The sequence below is a fragment of the Drosophila persimilis genome, unplaced genomic scaffold (genome assembly GCF_003286085.1).
Source record: "Drosophila persimilis strain 14011-0111.01,24,50 unplaced genomic scaffold, DperRS2 tig00000715-arrow-arrow-pilon, whole genome shotgun sequence".
Taxonomy (NCBI): domain Eukaryota; kingdom Metazoa; phylum Arthropoda; class Insecta; order Diptera; family Drosophilidae; genus Drosophila; species Drosophila persimilis.
In genome coordinates this window covers 1,323,562-1,343,047 of record NW_020825343.1, presented here as the reverse complement: position 1 = coordinate 1,343,047, position 19,486 = coordinate 1,323,562, and the positions used below count along the sequence as shown (strand labels likewise).

Genomic DNA, 19,486 nt, shown 5'->3' with positions numbered 1-19,486 from the left:
CGTGAGGATCCAGCCTGTCGATCGGCATCAAAATCTCGACCTCGAAAATGAGGCCGTTTTTGGCAATTTTAATGATGTAACCATCATGATTTTTGGCGAAAATCGTGATGAAATGGATGACCTTTTTTCCGATCGCAGTCGATTGGCAGGAATCGCGCACTGTTTAGCCGAGATATAGCGTTCAGAAGAGACCAGTATTTCAAAGATACGCAAATTCAAATCTTCGCAAGGCTATATTTCAGGCAAATAGGGCCAGATCGGGGGAGGACCTACTCTCCAAGGATCGTGAGGATCCAGACTGTCGATCGGCATCAAAATCTCGACCTCGGCCACTGTTTAGCCGAGATATAGCGTGCAGAAGAGACCAGTATTTCAAAGATACGCAAATTCAAATCTTCGCAAGGCTATATTTCAGGCAAATAGGGCCAGATCGGGGGAGGACCTACTCTCCAAGGATCGTGAGGATCCAGACTGTCGATCGGCATCAAAATCTCGACCTCGAAAATGAGGCCGATTTTTGGCAATTTTAATGATGTAACCATCATGATTTTTGGCGAAAATCATGATGAAATGAATTTCCTTTTTTCCGATCGCAGTCGATTGGCAGGGATCGCGCCATTCCGAAAAGACATGCCATGCCCCGATCGGCCGCTGTGTAGCCGAGATATAGCCTGCAGAAGAGACCAGTATTTCAAAGATACGCAAATTCAAATCTTCGCAAGGCTATATTTCAGGCAAATAGGGCCAGATCGGGGGAGGACCTACTCTCCCAGGATCGTGAGGATCCAGACTGTCGATCGGCATCAAAATCTCGACCTCGAAAATGAGGCCGAATTTTGGCAATTTTAATGATGTAACCATCATGATTTTTGGCGAAAATCATGATGAAATGAATGTCCTTTTTTCCGATCGCAGTCGATTGGCAGGGATCGCGCCAGTCCGAAAAGACATGCCATGCCCCGATCGGCCACTGTTTAGCCGAGATATAGCGTGCAGAAGAGACCAGTATTTCAAAGATACGCAAATTCAAATCTTCGCAAGGCTATATTTCAGGCAAATAGGGCCAGATCGGGGGAGGACCTACTCTCCAAGGATCGTGAGGATCCAGACTGTCGATCGGCATCAAAATCTCGACCTCGAAAATGAGGCCGATTTTTGGCAATTTTAATGATGTAACCATCATGATTTTTGGCGAAAATCATGATGAAATGAATGTCCTTTTTTCCGATCGCAGTCGATTGGCAGGGATCGCGCCATTCCGAAAAGACATGCCATGCCCCGATCGGCCGCTGTGTAGCCGAGATATAGCCTGCAGAAGAGACCAGTATTTCAAAGATACGCAAATTCAAATCTTCGCAAGGCTATATTTCAGGCAAATAGGGCCAGATCGGGGGAGGACCTACTCTCCCAGGATCGTGAGGATCCAGACTGTCGATCGGCATCAAAATCTCGACCTCGAAAATGAGGCCGAATTTTGGCAATTTTAATGATGTAACCATCATGATTTTTGGCGAAAATCATGATGAAATGAATGTCCTTTTTTCCGATCGCAGTCGATTGGCAGGGATCGCGCCATTCCGAAAAGACATGCCATGCCCCGATCGGCCGCTGTGTAGCCGAGATATAGCCTGCAGAAGAGACCAGTATTTCAAAGATACGCAAATTCAAATCTTCGCAGGGCTATATTTCAGGCAAATAGGGCCAGATCGGGGGAGGACCTACTCTCCAAGGATCGTGAGGATCCAGCCTGTCGATCGGCATCAAAATCTCGACCTCGGCCACTGTTTAGCCGAGATATAGCGTTCAGAAGAGACCAGTATTTCAAAGATACGCAAATTCAAATCTTCGCAAGGCTATATTTCAGGCAAATAGGGCCAGATCGGGGGAGGACCTACTCTCCCAGGATCGTGAGGATCCAGCCTGTCGATCGGCATCAAAATCTCGACCTCGAAAATGAGGCCGTTTTTGGCAATTTTAATGATGTAACCATCATGATTTTTGGCGAAAATCGTGATGAAATGGATGACCTTTTTTCCGATCGCAGTCGATTGGCAGGAATCGCGCCATTCCGAAAAGACATGCCATGCCCCGATCGGCCGCTGTGTAGCCGAGATATAGCCTGCAGAAGAGACCAGTATTTCAAAGATACGCAAATTCAAATCTTCGCAAGGCTATATTTCAGGCAAATAGGGCCAGATCGGGGGAGGACCTACTCTCCCAGGATCGTGAGGATCCAGCCTGTCGATCGGCATCAAAATCTCGACCTCGGCCACTGTTTAGCCGAGATATAGCGTGCAGAAGAGACCAGTATTTCAAAGATACGCAAATTCAAATCTTCGCAAGGCTATATTTCAGGCAAATAGGGCCAGATCGGGGGAGGACCTACTCTCCCAGGATCGTGAGGATCCAGCCTGTCGATCGGCATCAAAATCTCGACCTCGGCCACTGTTTAGCCGAGATATAGCGTGCAGAAGAGACCAGTATTTCAAAGATACGCAAATTCAAATCTTCGCAAGGCTATATTTCAGGCAAATAGGGCCAGATCGGGGGAGGACCTACTCTCCAAGGATCGTGAGGATCCAGACTGTCGATCGGCATCAAAATCTCGACCTCGAAAATGAGGCCGATTTTTGGCAATTTTAATGATGTAACCATCATGATTTTTGGCGAAAATCATGATGAAATGGATGTCCTTTTTTCCGATCGCAGTCGATTGGCAGGGATCGCGCCATTCCGAAAAGACATGCCATGCCCCGATCGGCCGCTGTGTAGCCGAGATATAGCCTGCAGAAGAGACCAGTATTTCAAAGATACGCAAATTCAAATCTTCGCAAGGCTATATTTCAGGCAAATAGGGCCAGATCGGGGGAGGACCTACTCTCCCAGGATCGTGAGGATCCAGACTGTCGATCGGCATCAAAATCTCGACCTCGAAAATGAGGCCGAATTTTGGCAATTTTAATGATGTAACCATCATGATTTTTGGCGAAAATCATGATGAAATGAATGTCCTTTTTTCCGATCGCAGTCGATTGGCAGGGATCGCGCCATTCCGAAAAGACATGCCATGCCCCGATCGGCCGCTGTGTAGCCGAGATATAGCCTGCAGAAGAGACCAGTATTTCAAAGATACGCAAATTCAAATCTTCGCAGGGCTATATTTCAGGCAAATAGGGCCAGATCGGGGGAGGACCTACTCTCCAAGGATCGTGAGGATCCAGCCTGTCGATCGGCATCAAAATCTCGACCTCGGCCACTGTTTAGCCGAGATATAGCGTGCAGAAGAGACCAGTATTTCAAAGATACGCAAATTCAAATCTTCGCAAGGCTATATTTCAGGCAAATAGGGCCAGATCGGGGGAGGACCTACTCTCCCAGGATCGTGAGGATCCAGCCTGTCGATCGGCATCAAAATCTCGACCTCGAAAATGAGGCCGATTTTTGGCAATTTTAATGATGTAACCATCATGATTTTTGGCGAAAATCATGATGAAATGGATGTCCTTTTTTCCGATCGCAGTCGATTGGCAGGGATCGCGCCATTCCGAAAAGACATGCCATGCCCCGATCGGCCGCTGTGTAGCCGAGATATAGCCTGCAGAAGAGACCAGTATTTCAAAGATACGCAAATTCAAATCTTCGCAAGGCTATATTTCAGGCAAATAGGGCCAGATCGGGGGAGGACCTACTCTCCAAGGATCGTGAGGATCCAGACTGTCGATCGGCATCAAAATCTCGACCTCGAAAATGAGGCCGATTTTTGGCAATTTTAATGATGTAACCATCATGATTTTTGGCGAAAATCGTGATGAAATGGATGTCCTTTTTTCTGGTGCCAGTCGGTTGATAGGACTCTCCCGGTCACGAAAAGACATGCCGGACCCCGATCGGCCGCTGTTTAGCCGAGGTATAGCTTCGATCGGCATCGAAATCGCGAAAATGATCCTTTGGGAAGGCTCCAAGCAATCCCACCCAGTCATATTTCCCGATTCTTCGCAAGGATGATTTTTTTTTCAATAGTTTTATTCACTAAAACTTATCTTAGTATAAACAAATGAACAAGCGGAAACAATTTGTATCTACTATCTAAGTGAATGGAATTTCATATCCTTAACCTTAACAACAACGAGATCTATCTAGAGTCTAGTAGCCCGAGTAGCTCCTCCCTTGGTTACCATAGTCAAAGTCCTTGTTGTCGATGGCAAGGTCGATGGCTTGCTTCGGATCTTGGAAGGGGTGTGCTTCTGTCTTGCTGGGATAGGATTCTCTCTGTCTGGAAAAGGACTCAGTCTGTCTCGAATACGCCTCGGTAATGCTTGGATAGGTCTCCGTCTGGTGGGGCGCAATCGGATAGTCGTATCAGGCGTGTGGCAAAGCGTTGGGTACATAAGTCCTCTGTGAAGGAAGATATTTTTTAAAATAAATCCATAATTATATACTTATCACTCACGCGTCTCGATGCTAAATCCCAGCGTTTGATTCGGCGGCAAATGAAAAAGGGGTTGCTGATATTATTTCCTGTGGGCGTGAACCAACAATTCCGCCGTCGATCACTGGTCCCTGCTGCAGTGGACGGGACGCCACATTGTCGACTCAGCGACACAGCAGCGATATCATGGCTATGGCTTGCAGATGGACAGCCCGTGGCTGTCACAGTCCAGTTAGGTGCAGATCCTTTGGGCCTCCATAGTGGACGAGGAGCTCCAGGACGAGACGGCGAGCGGACTGGAAAGGTGAAGAAAACAGCGTGGGACCATATAGTATTTATGTTTATATTAACATTTTTTACTTATACACACTTTGCCCCTAGAATATATCAATGGACTTACTCTAATGTGAAGTTATGTATGAAATTTAATATATCCTGTCAGTATAATCGTATATTCTGCATTAAGCTATATTAGCATCTAAAACATATACAAAATAAACGTCTTTCTGATATTGTGCGTCGTCAAAAAGTCCTAACTCAAAAAAGGCGGTTCCAAAAATGGTATGGAGCACGAAAACCAAAAATTACATAGTCCACAAATGACAGCAGCCTTAAAACCCCTTACATGCAGAATGTGAAAGTTACAGAAATTTCGTTTGCGACATGTTCGGTGTATGAACTGGCACATCTACATACTGTATGGTTAGTGGTGGAGCGAATATCAGGGTAACCGTTTACGGTAATTTTAATATTTTTCTGTATTTTTTTAGACCAAAATTGAATGGACGGTATATTTACGGTATATCGGTATATAATGGTATATTTTGTCAATCTATTAAATTTAATTGTTAAAGGTATACAGAAATACAATAAAAGCAAATTTTAAGAATAAGCCAGTCAAGTAGAAAATTGATTCACTAATCGGATAAAATTATGTGAGGATGGCTAAATGTTCTAAATAGCTAATAATATTCCACGGAATATCAAAAACGAGGAATATATACAATAGAACTTGAATTCTACAGTCTATTTACGGTATATTTTTTAAATGAGACGGTATATTTTGGTATATATCTGAGGGTCGGACGGTATATTTTAGCGATAAATCCGCGGTCACACTGTCCCCAATGGCATTGCTTAATGTTTCAAACAACAAATTCGTTAATTTAGTGAATATAGATATATGCGGGCGGAGTGTTTTTAATGTTAGCAATGCGGCCTGAATAACGACGGCTTGAAAATACAAAAAATAAAACAGTAAAAGCCGCGACAACAACGAAGCGGTAATAGAATGTGTGTGTTTACAATAATTGTCAGTGTTTTGTTGCCTTTTACATGCTTTTGTTTTGTTTTTAATGTTTATAACAAATTAATGATATGTTAAATATGTAGTGTGGTAGAGTTTCTTATCTAAATTCTTGGCATGCCGCAAAATTATTGATTTTTACTGAATGCCTCTGCCAAAATGCAATTTACATACACACACACGAACGCCCACATCCCTCACCCTTCCTTCTTCCGACCAAGGTATACCACTAAAAGGTAAGGCAGTCCGAGAGAGCAGCCCTAACCGGCTTCAGTTGCGTTTGTTGTGTGTGGAAGAGAAAGAGAGAGCAAACAAATTATGCCACCCAAAGAGCCGGGACTCCCTTACCATAGTATTAGTATACCTTGACCCTAGCACTCGTCTTCCTTCTTTGAGCAGTTCCCAGGTTCATTTAGGTTAATGCACGGATTATTATCGTCGTATTTATTGATTTGGTCAAGCCAGGTCAGCCAAGAATAAATTCCTTTATGGCGTGCTGGCTCTATTTCCGGAATTCTTTCTCTCCGTTTGTGGGCTCGCACCTTTTGACCTCTTTGCCGGTGTTTTGATTGATGCGTCCCAGGGTATGCAGAATAGTCGGTGCGTGGTTCGGTTGTTCTTTATGGCTTAATTAGGGGAACGCACGTAGAAGCGTCGGAATCTGAGCCGAAATGGTCGCCGGGCCCAACCCTAGTCAAGATGGGGAGAGGACACTGTGACAAGAAGAGGAGGGTGGTAGGGTGCTGTGTATATTGTTGTGACCTAATTTCCTGTCTGTTTATTGTTTGGGGGGAAGGGGGAAAAGGATACGGCATGAATTCCAGCGGAAGTGAAAGGTGCAGCACTGACCTGTTGTAATATTCATGAAACCTTGAAACTTTACTTGGCTTCTGTTCTGTCGCTTGCATACCAATGATCATCACCATTCTTCCCCCCACCCCCATTCGCTAGCCCAGCCTTCTTTCGCTATCTCTCCAATTTCACGGCTCTCCCTCAGTGTCTTTCTCTCTCCCCAGCATAAACGCACAATTATGCTAATGACTTGCGTACAGACCATACACACCATACACCATACACCACACAACAACCACTTTAGTGAGCCCCCGCTAAGCGGTCTGCTAACCCACTCCCACTCCCCAGTCAAAGCTGAGCACTCGCTCTCGCTATCGCTACTGTAGTGGAGAACGGACTGATTCACCGTCACCAGACAGTCTGTGTGCGTCCGGCGATGAAGTCACTCTGCCCAGGGCGTTGTATTCGCTATTGTGGAATTTTAAACTAAAACCTAACCCGAAGTGTTTCCTGATTCTTGCAGTGACCAGTTCCAGCAGCCATGGTGAAGATCCTGCAGGCGTACAACTTTGCCAGGCAGCAGACATATGCCCTCAATGGCGAGATCCTGGCAGCAAGTCTGATTGGCAACAATCGGATTGCCATCAGCAGCGCGGAGCAGTTTATAGAGATCTATGACATTGCTGGGAAGCAGCAACAGCAACAGCAACAGCAGCAGCACCAGGAGGATGAACACGGAGATGGAGAGCCAGGGCAGGCAAACATCAGTGGAGATGCCCCTGGAGGTGGAGGAGCAGGAGTAGGGGGGGGAGATGAACGACTGCCGGTCAGAAACACGCTGGCCACCGTTGGCGAGGTAGTGCAGTTGATATACTGCGAGGCGGGTGAGTGAGAATTCCCCTATGTTCTCTGAATACACATTTAATTGAATGCTTGTTCCCGCTTAGGCAAGTATCTGCTCACCCTGGAAAAGGAGCAGGCTGGCAGCCCAGTGCACTCCTCCTCGACCATTAGCTGCACTTCGAGCAGCAACAGCAATACGGTTTGCTCCGAGGATGACACCAAGATGTTTGTCCGGATCTACGCCAACTTCTGGAAGTTCCCCGATAGCAAGCTCAACGAGCTGCCCATCACCATCAGAATAGCCTCGATGACAACGCCGAAGACGCCGCTCGTCGAGAGCATCGACGTGATCGAGCTGCCGCTGCGCAGTCCCCCCGAACTGGTTCAGTGCTGTCAGACCTCTGGAAACATCATCGTGAGCAGCCGGGACAGGATCTACCTGTACGAGTACACGCAATGTGTCCACGAGAACACTCAGCCCCGATTCGCGTTTATCGATTTTCTGCCCTTCAAGTTCTTTGTGCAGCTGAACTTTGTCCCCATGCGCCTATGCCTGGCGGAGAATGTCATCGCCTGCCTAAGTCACCGTTACTGTGTGGCCTTCAAGGTGATTGATGCTCTGGCAAACAGCAAGGCAACCGCCGGGCAGGAGTTGAGCTGTTTGGACAACGACTATGGCGGCATCGGAGACGAGCCGCTCTCGGAATCCTTGAGCTTGGGCAGCAAGGCAAGCGCCAGCGGGGGAGTGGTTAGCTCCACCCACAGTCAACAGAGCTGCGAGAGCGACTCCATGCAGTCGACGAGCAGTGGAAAAGCTCCCATGGCACTGAATGGAGCCCTGCCCGGACGATCTCCGTTGGACTTTAACTTGGCCAAGCTGGTGAATAACGCCTATGGGCGTGAGTTTGAACCAGAGCTACGCTCTCAGTGGGATCAGAGCGAGAATGGTGGGAGTGGGGGAAAGAATGGTGGCCCAGAGGACAGCCAGGATATCACTATCACACCCCAGCGGGCCGGCGATATCAAAATAAAGCTCGTCAACGAGGCCAAGGCCATGAATGTGCGTGGCATCGCAGGTGGGAATCACCTGGAGGACGCCTCTGTGCAATATGATGTGAGAAAGCTACTTCAGATCTGCATGAAAACATCCGAGCAGCAGCCCAGAATTCTGGACATCTTGCGCTGCTTGGATCTGAAGGCAATCTACCAAAGGACTGGCCAGGGGACGGACCTAGAGGACGATGAGTACGACATGGGCAACCAGCAGGTGCCTAGTGCCGTCACCACCTTCAAACACGTCAATCGCAGGACCCTCAAGTCTTCGCAGCATCAACGGTGCATAGGCCATGCTCTCCTGGTGGCCAGCAGTGTGGACGGCTACCTCTATCAGTTCTCCGCTCAGGGGAAATGGTACAGTGAGAACGAGAAGCCTGTGGCCAGCTACAGCTTTACGGCTCCCGTCATTCAGGTGCACATCAACGATTATGTGGTCTTTGCGGTCACCTCGGAGTCCGTGGAGACGCACACCTCGCGGATAGGCCACAAGCTCTTCCACAATCGCTTCGAATATCCTTCTATTGGGGGCATTTTTCCCGAGGAGTCTGCACCAGACATCACCACGCCCATCGCTGTCGTGGGTCTCGCTGCCTTCATGCACGTTCAGTTTGTTTGCGTGAATCGAGAGCAGCTGGTGCTAATCACCAATGCCGCCCTGGAGCTGCACAAGCGTCGCAGCACGGGAGAAGTGTCCACCACAACCGTCGCTGTCAAGCGGAATATTGCTGCCAGACTGCTGGCCGAAGCAAAGGCCAAGCACAGCAGCCTTCTGAGGAGCAGCAGCGCTGCCCAATCCTCAACGGTGACTAATGAGTGGACCCTCTACAACCTGGAGGTGCCCCGGGTAGAGCACGTCATCGAGGATCTCGAGGGCATTGCGGAGTCGTATCGCAGTGCGAGCAGCTCGAATTTCTATGATCTCATGGAGGAGGCCCATGTCATGTTGCGGCTGAGCCTCACATTGCAGGGCGAGCGGCTGGGCTCGGAGCGCGAGCAGCTGCTGAGGAAAATGTTTACTGCGAACTGTCGAAAATTGGCCGACTTCTCAATACGGTGAGTATTGACAAGAGTTTTTCTTCATCTGTTCAATGTGTGATAATCGGTCCCCCACTTTTCCGTTGCAGTTCCAGCAAGCAGGAGGTTTATCTCCAAGCAACGGGTTTCTACAAAATGTGCCAGATCCAATTGGTGGACATTTACAACAACTACATTCAGCAGTTCATGGACAACGAGGAAGATGTGGAAACATCCGAATTGGCAGGCCTAATCTACACAGTAAAACTATTCCTACTCAGCCTGGGAACAGATCGCTTGAGGTCCGCCTTTCTTAACCAGACAGTTCGACCGTACTTCACCCCGGCCCGAGTGCTGCAGCAGGGGTACAAGCTGGTGCCGATTTCGTTGGAGTTCCTCAATATGTTCATCAAGCACGCCCCGGTGGATATACCCCAGATAATGCTTTGTTCCCCTGTAGTGGCGGACACCATGAGCGGAGAGCTCATCAACTATTTTAAATACTTGAACACGCTGTAAGGCTGCAAATAATATGGTTATGTGTTGAATATATCCTAGCTGAAATTTACCCTTGCAGCTCCGCCGATGAGAACCTCCTGCTGGCTGTGACAGCCTGCCGCATGTCCAACTATCTCCTGGCCCAGGAAATCATAGCCAAGTCGACCAGGCGAACCCTGGCCACGGCTTTGATCAAGCACAAGAATGTTCTCTTTGACGACAGCACTGTGATTTATCAGCGACGCCAGCATCAGCAGGCTGACCAGCAACAGACCACCAGCTCGCGGAAGAAAACCCGTCGAGGCGGTGTGAAAAGCAAGCCCGCTAGTGTCTCCACGCCCACGCCGAGTGCCATCGTATCCTTTTCGGACTTTTGTGAAACCATTCTGTTGGCCAACGAGCAGCCTGCATTAATAGAGGCCATCAGCGATGCCTTCATTCACGCCCTTTGCATCGAGCATAGCCTCACTTTGGATGTGCTGCTGCAACTCTTCCTCAACTACATTGCCTCGCACATTGGCCAGAAGGGCTATCAAACCTCTCAGAAGGTTTTTGTGAATATTCTACAGGTTTATTATTATGATCTCTACGATGTGAGCTCCTCGCTGCAGCCCCACGAGATTCGTTCGCAGACACCACCCCAGCTGGATGACGACTACGACGAAGAGTGCAGCAGCTCTCGGGCTCCCTCGCTGCACAGCGAGGCGGACGCCCAGTCTCTGTCCAGCTCCTGCGCCAGCTCAGCGCAGGAGGAGAGATCAGCAAGCCTATCGATCAACGGTAGGCAGCAGCGTATAGTCTACGATCAGCTGCAGGAACAACAGTCGTCGCCATTCCAGAAGCGCAACTCAAATGCCTCGCTTTCGCAGCCCCAGCCAGACGACGATCTGGCCATTACGAATCTCAAGGGTCTCAAGATCCTCTTTCGCATGTACATGGGCCGACTGAAGGCCCTCAGTGATCTCATCACGGATCTCCAGTCTGCGGATGTGGAACAGCAGTCGAGTTCTGAAGATTTCCTCAACCTGCGCATGGAGTGCATTTCCTATATGGTGGGCATGGCACCGAATTACTGTCCCAAGCCAATGGTGAAGAATCCCAACGATCCCCTGGCCGGCAAGCTGATCTACGTTCCGTTTATTCCCGACTACAAGTTGGCCGACGGCGAGGAATACGACCGCCACATCAAATCCTATATACGGCCCATTCCCTGCCTACTGGAGCGTCCACAATATTTGAACCGACTGCCGCCCTTCGAACGCAGTGACTTCAGCTATCCCAACAAGGATGAAGGCGAGTTCAAGGTCCGCTTTGTTAGCTGGCACAACGAGCTGCTGACGCTGACACTGAAGATTCAAAGTCTTCTGGCCTCCAGCAAAGTGGATCGAGAGATTATTTCGGAGTTTTTGGCATTCATTCAAAAGACGCCGCACTTGATGGGCATTGACAGCTTTTTGGTAATCATATTGCCGAAGAACTTGGCCATTAACTACATGCTGAGCTTTTGTCCCGCCTATCTATGGCAGTATGGAAAGGTCGGTATTCGAGAATGATTCTGGCGAGATAAGAGTTTAAAATTCGTATAATTTTAGTCCTGCGGCTTCACACCCAAACACTGGGAGAGTTTGTTGCGCAAGATTCTCAGCAAGCAGGATGCTTTGCCCAACTGGAAAGTGCACATAACAGGTTTGTGGTACAGCCTTGATCTGTCTGAGCAGTATCCTAACCATCCTAACTTGCAGAGATCCTTAACAATCTGGTGGCGGAGTTGACCTTTGAGGAACTCCTTCAGTGCTTTCCCAGCGAGGTCATTCAAAATCGGAACACTGCGCAATACTTTGCCAAGGAATTTGCCGAAACCTGCGTTCTCTATGAGCACGAAGAGCTCGTCTTCAGGGGTCCGGAGGAGTCTGCCGAGGGTAGGGACCACCTGCCCATGGACAACATTGACGAAGACAATGTATTCGAGCTCACACTGCGCAAGGCAGTGGCCAAACAACGAAGCATTGCCCTGAGGTCCATGATCGAGTCGACGGGGACTCAGTTGTTCGATGCTACCAGTAATCCCATGTATAATCTGTAATCTGTATGCATGCTTGATCTGGGAATAGTAGCTTGTCACAGTCGGTAGTCCCCTTTTAACTAGTTACAAACGGAATTATCACACTGCAAATGATAAGATTGATTGATTGATATTAACGTAGCAAGGCGGTATTACAAAATCAAAAAACGTTATTTATATCTCATGTATTTAACGCATGTAGAGGGCACCATATACATATGTAGTTTGTAGTTTTAGGACTCGTAAACCCATTACGATTGCATTATTTATTGACATTCTGTTTGACACAAACGCAACATTTGGATAATTATTGTAGCAATGATTTACGGAGCAAAACAGGCCGAACAAACAAAAAAATCTCCTGTAGGTTGTACAGATAACTCCTCTGGAGCCAATCCCCCCCCCCTTCCCATTGATGCGGTATTGGCCATAGTAAACCAGTTAATGCTTAGGGAGTAATGGAGATGTTGGAAAGGTAGTGCTATGCTTCACGCCCACATATATTTGTATTTGAAATTGTATTTATATTCGTACGTAATGTTACGCCAAGTTTCCTTTGACCGAAGCTTTAATACTCTAAATGGTTCATATGTACGTACATACATACGTCTGTATTTTTACCCTATTTATATGTAGTCTGTCTCACTCACTCTCTTATTTACCGACACACACAGCACACTCAAACACACCAACAACAAAAACAACATCAAGTGATATTTTTAATTCTTGCATTGAATCTGAACAATAAAAACATAATTACATTACAATGGCTCCATTGAAGTCTTGATAAGGCGGCAAGGTTAGTCACCTACCCATGCCTGTACCCGTATCCGCTGCAAGCCGAAGATTGCTAGTAGATCGCAGACAGCGCTCAGGTTCCAGCTGGTGCTAAGTATTACTTAATCCGGCAATTAATTTTTGCCAGCTGCCGTCAAAGTTCTTTGTAAGCGTGCTGGTCCGACCCGACGCCTAGGTAATTGAAACGTGCGAAAAAAAAACAGAGGGAAACCGTTGGGGGAAGATCCACATCCACGCCCCCCAAGGCGGCGTGAATAATTTTGCCAATTAAGAGCAGTGGGCAATGAGCGTGCGGCATTCCAAGTTGGAGGCTGGGGGTTGGCGAGTCAGTCACTCAGAGACGGCGCTATCAGCAGCATGCTTAAACTGCAGCCCAAACTGGACGGGGTCCCGCAGGTGGCAGAGTCGGGCGCCACATCCACGGAGGACAGCCAACTGGACGCGATCATCGTCCAGATCGGACAGTTTGGTCGCTTCCAGATCACCAACTATCTGCTGCTCTGCCTGCCCATCATATGCAATGCCTTCTACTCCATCTCGTATATTTTCACCGCCAGTAATGTGGCCCACAGGTTCAATCTATGAGTAACCTTCGCTAACCAATAACCAATACAAATTATCCGCAGATGCAATATTACCCAGTGCGACAGCTCAGATAGCAGCTACTCCGCCCCATTTCTGAACTTTACGACACCTCAAAGCCGTGGAGCTTGGGATCAGTGCCAGCACTATGCACTCAGCTCTGAAATTGAAACTGCATCTGCAGCTTGCAATGAAAGTAATTTTAACCAGAGTGAACTGATTATCTGTGAAGCAGGCTTCAAGCTGGTAGAAGACGAGCGTACCATAGCAAGCGAGGTGGGCATGGGGGAGTTCTAAGGACGCAGAAATATATGATCTTTGTCGCATAATCTTTCTTTCACAGTTTGGAATCTTTTGCGGCGATCAGTGGAAGCTGTCGATGGTGGGCACAGTCAATAACATAGGACAGTTTGTGGGAATACCCCTCGGAGGATATTTAGCAGATCGGTAAGTGATTTATGGTCTAGTGCAAAGACTCGATAGCAAGCAGATATTCCCATTTTAGATATGGTCGCAAAAGCCTGCTTGTCATAGGTGGAATTCTCAGCGCTTTCGCCGGACTGGCCCGCTCGCATGCCCCAAACTATTACAGTTTCCTAGGCCTCGAGTTCCTGGACATGGCCGTGGGCAGTACTCTCTTTCCCACCGCCTTCCTAATGGCCCTCGAGCTGGTTGGCCCGAAGCATCGCGTTGTGGCTGCCACGTCGATCACCCTCACCTATGGACTGGCCGAGGCTGCCCTGGGTTACCTGGCCGACTTTATCAGGGATTGGCGGGTGCTGCTCCGCGTGCTATACACCCCGGCACTGCTGCACTTGATCTTTATCTGCCTGCTGCCGGAGAGCGTGCGCTGGCTTCTCAGTCAGTCGAAGGAGCTGGACGCCATGAACATTCTGCGTAAAGTGGCTCGGGTCAATCGAAAATCCTTGTCGGAGCAGCAGCTGACTGAGTTGATGCGCTCCAACCGGCAGCTAGTGGCTAAGTCTTCTGCCACAGGAGGCCACTACAGCCTGCGCCAGATTGTTCATGCTCTAGGCTGGCGCATTGCCCAGTGCTGCTTTGTGTGGTTCACCCACACCTTCATTGCCCTAGGCCTCAGCCTCAATTCCAGCGAGCTGAAGGGCAGCAAGTTCGAGAACTTTAGTATGATGGGGTTCATGCAGCTGCCGGGCTCTCTTCTGGCCACAGTGATTATGCACCGCATTGGTCGACGCTGGGCCCTAACCTCATGCATGACGAGTTGCACACTCTTTCTACTGGCTGTACCCGCTTTGCAGGAGGGTAAGTTTTGCTTCATTTATTCACTGGAACTACCATTTACGAAGCCAGTTCTTTTGCCAGCCTACCCGGTAACCTCCTCTGTGCTATATTTCATGGCCAAGATGACTTCTACTGGCAGCTTTGTGATTCTGTACTTCTTTACCTCTGAGATCTTCCCCACGAACTGCCGGAACAGCCTGCTCTCCTTCTGCTCGATGGTTGGTCGCTTTGGCTCCATGCTGGCTCCCCAGACTCCTCTGCTGGTGAGTGGTGTCGGCGTCCACTTTTCCGCCAGTGTCTCCCTAATGAAGACCCTCTTCTCTTGCAGATTCCCTACTACACGTACGCTCCCCACTTTCTCTTTGCCTTATTCGGCTTTGTCTGCGCCTGCCTAACGCTGTACTTTCCGGAGACCACGAACAAGGCTCTGCCCACCACGCTGGAGGAGGCACGATCCCTGGACAGAAGCATGCCAAAGCCCCTGGCAACAAAAAGTGCTGTCTAATCGAAACTGAACCGTTTTTGGGGTATCATGGAGACCAGAGATCTGATCTGATCAGTGCGTGATCAGAAAAAAAGTCAAAGACAATAAAAAATTTATAAATATAAGAAGCCAGGGCATTTTTAGACATTTTTAAGGTGAGTTTTTACGATTCGATTCCCGATAGAGTACTTTGGGAATTTGCAGAATCAATACTAAGTAGTGGCTTATCACCAGCGACTGTTATTTCCACGACTTATCACCGATTTATAGCTTCCTTCGATGACATACTCGTATTTTCAATTACAAACCGTCAATAATTCACTAGGCTTCTCATTGATTGCGGTTTCATTGTCGCTATCGCTACCTATCATTGATTTATCAGTCTGGTCGGCAATGGAAGTGAACAAATTGATTGTCAGTCATTCAGTCACTTGTGTATTCAATTTCCTCACCTAATCATCTTAGGGTTACCTAAATCAAGTGTGAAGCCAAACACTGTCGCTCCCTGACAAGGTCATCGACATGCAGCCAGACAACTTGTTGACCCAGTCGAGCCATCAGGCAACGAACAGGAACAGCTGTTTCCCCCACCTCAGACAGAGTGTCTCGCCGTCTGATAGAACATACACTGGCCATATCCCACATACAATGTACTAGACTGATATCAACAGTTTGGTGCTAATGTCCGACTAAAACCATTCACAATTAAACGTGTGCTACGATTGAGTGTAATTTTTTATTCACCCAAAGCTGTCGAGAGCAAATAGTTTTGGACTGGGACTGATAAGAACCTGATAGCAGCAGATCAAGCAGTGATAGGGCCTGCCCAGCGGTGCGGAGTGGAGTGGAGTGGAGGAGAGGCATGGAGAAGACCAGACACTAGCACACAAATAGTAAATGAGAGAGGAAACAGCGAAAGTAAGAGAACTCTCTCTACGATGGGAGCACACTACGGGCCGAACTGAAAGCAACCTCAACCGGGTGATGTGGTGGGCGCGCTGCGATACGAGTATCAGTCAGTGTATGGCAGCGAGACGCTCCAGAGTGTCGATGTCTATAAATAAAATATCTAGCTGTAGTCTCCGCAAGCCAGACCGAAAGTTATAAAACACACATCGCGCGGAGACGCACATAAAAAGTGCATTCAACCACGTGCCGCGTATTTCACTTTCAATCGAAAATAGTGCCTTTTATATATACAACGATGCCTAACCAAAAGGAGGGAAACGGCAGCTCTCCGGCTGCGAGCAACGGTCATGCGGAGCCGGAACCGGCACCGAGTGATGAAGATAACTCGCTGGACGCCATTCTCGTGCGTATTGGCCAGTTTGGACGCTATCAGATCATCAACTACGTGCTTTTGTGCGTTCCCATGCTCTTCAATGCCTTCTTTTCGATCTCATATGTGTTTACCGCGAGCACAGTGGTGCATAGGTGGGTGAAAACGTAGTGAAAATATGTCCATAATCTGGACTCTCATCTCGTGTTGTTAGGTGCAACATCACTCAGTGCGACAGCCCCGCCAGCGTTTACGAGGAGAGCTGGCTGAACTTCACAGTTCCGTACAAGAACTCCGCCTGGGACGACTGCCATCGCTATGTGGCGAATGAAACGGAGCAGCTTTACGCTCCGTTCACGGATCCATCTGGGGCGTACTGTGATGCCGCGTACTTTAACAGAGAGACGGAGACTTGTGGCCATGACTTCAAGTTCAGGGATGAGGAGAAGACCATCTCAACGGAGGTATGTGTTTTGCAGTTTTATTGTGTTTTTTCCCCAACTCAATAATCACGTTGTACTCCTCCGTTTAGTTTGGAATCTTTTGCGCCGATCAGTGGAAGCTCTCGATGGTGGGTACTATCAACAATGTGGGACAGTTTGTGGGCATACCCATTGGCGGTTTCTTTGCAGATCGGTACGATTGATGAGATCCTTTTAGGTTAATTTGGAATTTCCCTCATTTTCCCAATCTTGCCTTTCCAGATACGGACGCCGAACAATGTTGGCCATAGCTGGAGCACTGAGTGCATTCATGGGCGTAATTCGCTCCCTGTCGACCAACTATTACATGTTCCTGATCTTCGAGTTCCTCGATATGGCCGTGGGCAGCACTCTTTTTCCCACGGCCTTCCTTTTGGCCATTGAGTTGGTAGGCCCCAAGCGTCGGGTGGCTGCGGCCACGATCATCACCATTTTCTACTCCCTGGGTGAGGCATTCCTCGGCTTCCTGGCCTCGCAGGTCCAGCACTGGCGCTGGCTACTCCGAGTGCTCTATGCCCCTGCTGTCCTGCAGATACTGTTTCTGTGGATACTTCCCGAGAGCGTGCGCTGGCTGCTCAGCCAGGGCTCGGAGGAACGAGCCGCTGCTGTGCTGCGTCGGGCAGCCCGAATCAACAAACGACCCTTGCCGGATGAGCAGTTGGATGAGCTGCTGGCCACCAATCGCCAGAAGCTGAGTCAGGCCAACGAGAGCCAGTACCCCATTATGAAAGCTGTGCGATTCTTCTCACTCCGTATTCTGAACTGCTGCCTCTGCTGGTTCACCCACACTCTGATCGCCCTGGGACTCAGCCTCAACTCGGTTAACTTGGGCGGAAACAAGTACACTAACTTCATGCTGAACGGGTTCATCCAGATCCCCGGTCTGCTCCTTCCACTGATCATCATGGATCGAATAGGCCGACGTTACTCGCTCTGCGCATCGATGCTCCTCTGTGCGGTCTGCATGGGCGCCTCCGCTGGCATTGCACCAGGTAAGCCAGAGGAAATATATTTCTTTATTAAGTATTAAAGATAGCCCAAGATTGCCTTTGGCAATGTCTAGAAAATGTATAAATTAGGCAATCACTCGTATCTTTCTTCCTAGATAACTACGCTGGCGCCCTGACATTGTTTCTTATTGGCAAGCTGGCTATCACCTGCAGCTTTCAGATTCTGTACTTCTTTACCTCGGAGATCTTTCCCACCAATGTGCGCAACAGTCTTCTTTCCCTTTGCTCCATGGTGGGTCGCATTGGCTCAATGCTGGCGCCGCAGACGCCTTTGCTGGTGAGTATATCAGGCCCAATCACCATCTTGCAAAGAGTCTAATATTTTCCTTACTCTAGGCCAAGTATTACGCATACGCCCCGCAAATTCTCTTTGCCAGCTTTGCTCTGATGAGTGGTGTTCTTACCCTGGCCTTTCCAGAGACGGCAGACAAAGTACTGCCCACCACCATGGAGGAGGCGCGCGATCTGAATCTGGTAAAACGCCGGGGACAGGCTGTTGTGGGTGAGGAAGCAGAAGGTAGTACTCGTAAGATGTGTTGATCTGCATCCGGTGTTTTAATGGTATCCAAAAAGGGCCAAAGATTTTATAGCTTAAGTGTAAGAAAGCCAATGATGCATTTGTTAATATGTTCGTTATGTCTTAGTTAAGTTTTGTATGTAATTGTCGATTTTATTTCAAAGAAAACATAATTTTTAAACAAATACTGCATAAAAACATTTTTTATTAAAATTTGCTACATGTATTGTACATTCTACATGTGATTTTTATGTGTACACGTGTAGAATGTAATGTAAGAAAAACTGTAATGTTAAATGATAAGCCCTCATTCCCTCTCTTTCACACAGTCTTCATAGTTCAGTGTGCGCCCTCTGGCGGATGGGAGACATACTTACTGAATATCAGGCATAAATATAGACTCGCGGCCGTAGAAGCGACTCACAACGTTCCCACTCGATTTTGTTTGATTTTAAAACAAATTAATACATACTTCTTTCAAAATAGGCCAATCTTAAGGAAAACGCTTTTTTAAAAGATCCAACTGTGTGTTTAAATCGATTGGCAGGACTCTCCCGGTCCCGAAAAGACATGCCACACCCAGATCGGCTGCTGATCAACTGAGATATATGTAGCATGCAGCACCTCAAGTGCTTTCCTTTCCCTTCCACACGAGCCAACGATAGTGCTTGATAATTTTGTTAGCTTTGTAGAGCTCGTGGGCAGGTGCAGTAATGCCAAACAATGGACAGAACAACTGCACTTACATAGGAAATCAGGTAACATAGCCGCGAACTTGAGTCTCAGTGGTGCAATCAACAAACAAACGGTCCACGCCCCAAAAAAGACAGAAAATTAAAAAGAACAATTTAAAGCAATTGACAACTACCTTTACTGGCGTTTTGAGCTGTCTCACTTTATGAATGGCAGTTTATGGGTAATGACGATTGCACTTGAATCATAAGAGATTGGCCTTAGACATCGGGTCGCGGATGTGCTCTTATCGGAGTCGAATTTTCTGGTTAATTGCTGACTACTTACGCGCATCTGTCCTCGATGCTATCATTAACGACCACGACGAAGAAACCTTATCTT

General features: G+C 48.1%; 3 protein-coding genes across 4 annotated transcripts; all 3 read left to right on the top strand.

Annotated features, from left to right (window-relative positions):
• Window positions 1-5,621: 5,621 nt before the first annotated feature.
• On the top strand, window positions 5,622-12,764 carry LOC6602194. Of its 2 annotated transcripts, none has more exons than XM_026992232.1 (7): window positions 5,622-5,712; window positions 7,051-7,411; window positions 7,475-9,479; window positions 9,551-9,955; window positions 10,018-11,473; window positions 11,531-11,624; window positions 11,681-12,764. In XM_026992232.1, the coding sequence occupies exons 2-7, from the start codon at window positions 7,069-7,071 to the stop codon at window positions 12,019-12,021; spliced, it is 4,644 nt and encodes a 1,547-aa protein (XP_026848033.1). In that variant the 5' UTR covers window positions 5,622-5,712; window positions 7,051-7,068; the 3' UTR covers window positions 12,022-12,764. The 2 variants fall into 2 exon arrangements, with proteins under 2 accessions (XP_026848033.1, XP_026848034.1); XM_026992233.1 differs by having other exon boundaries at window positions 5,622-5,722.
• A 255-nt stretch (window positions 12,765-13,019) lies between these two features.
• LOC6602193 (solute carrier family 22 member 3) lies at window positions 13,020-15,246 on the top strand. Its single transcript, XM_026992237.1, has 6 exons — window positions 13,020-13,370; window positions 13,425-13,656; window positions 13,724-13,827; window positions 13,886-14,661; window positions 14,722-14,903; window positions 14,969-15,246. The coding sequence occupies exons 1-6, from the start codon at window positions 13,156-13,158 to the stop codon at window positions 15,143-15,145; spliced, it is 1,686 nt and encodes a 561-aa protein (XP_026848038.1). The 5' UTR covers window positions 13,020-13,155; the 3' UTR covers window positions 15,146-15,246.
• A 910-nt stretch (window positions 15,247-16,156) lies between these two features.
• Window positions 16,157-18,574, top strand: LOC6602192 (organic cation transporter protein). Its single transcript, XM_026992236.1, has 6 exons — window positions 16,157-16,558; window positions 16,618-16,867; window positions 16,936-17,039; window positions 17,108-17,877; window positions 17,991-18,172; window positions 18,232-18,574. The coding sequence occupies exons 1-6, from the start codon at window positions 16,329-16,331 to the stop codon at window positions 18,433-18,435; spliced, it is 1,740 nt and encodes a 579-aa protein (XP_026848037.1). The 5' UTR covers window positions 16,157-16,328; the 3' UTR covers window positions 18,436-18,574.
• The last annotated feature ends 912 nt before the right edge of the window (window positions 18,575-19,486 follow it).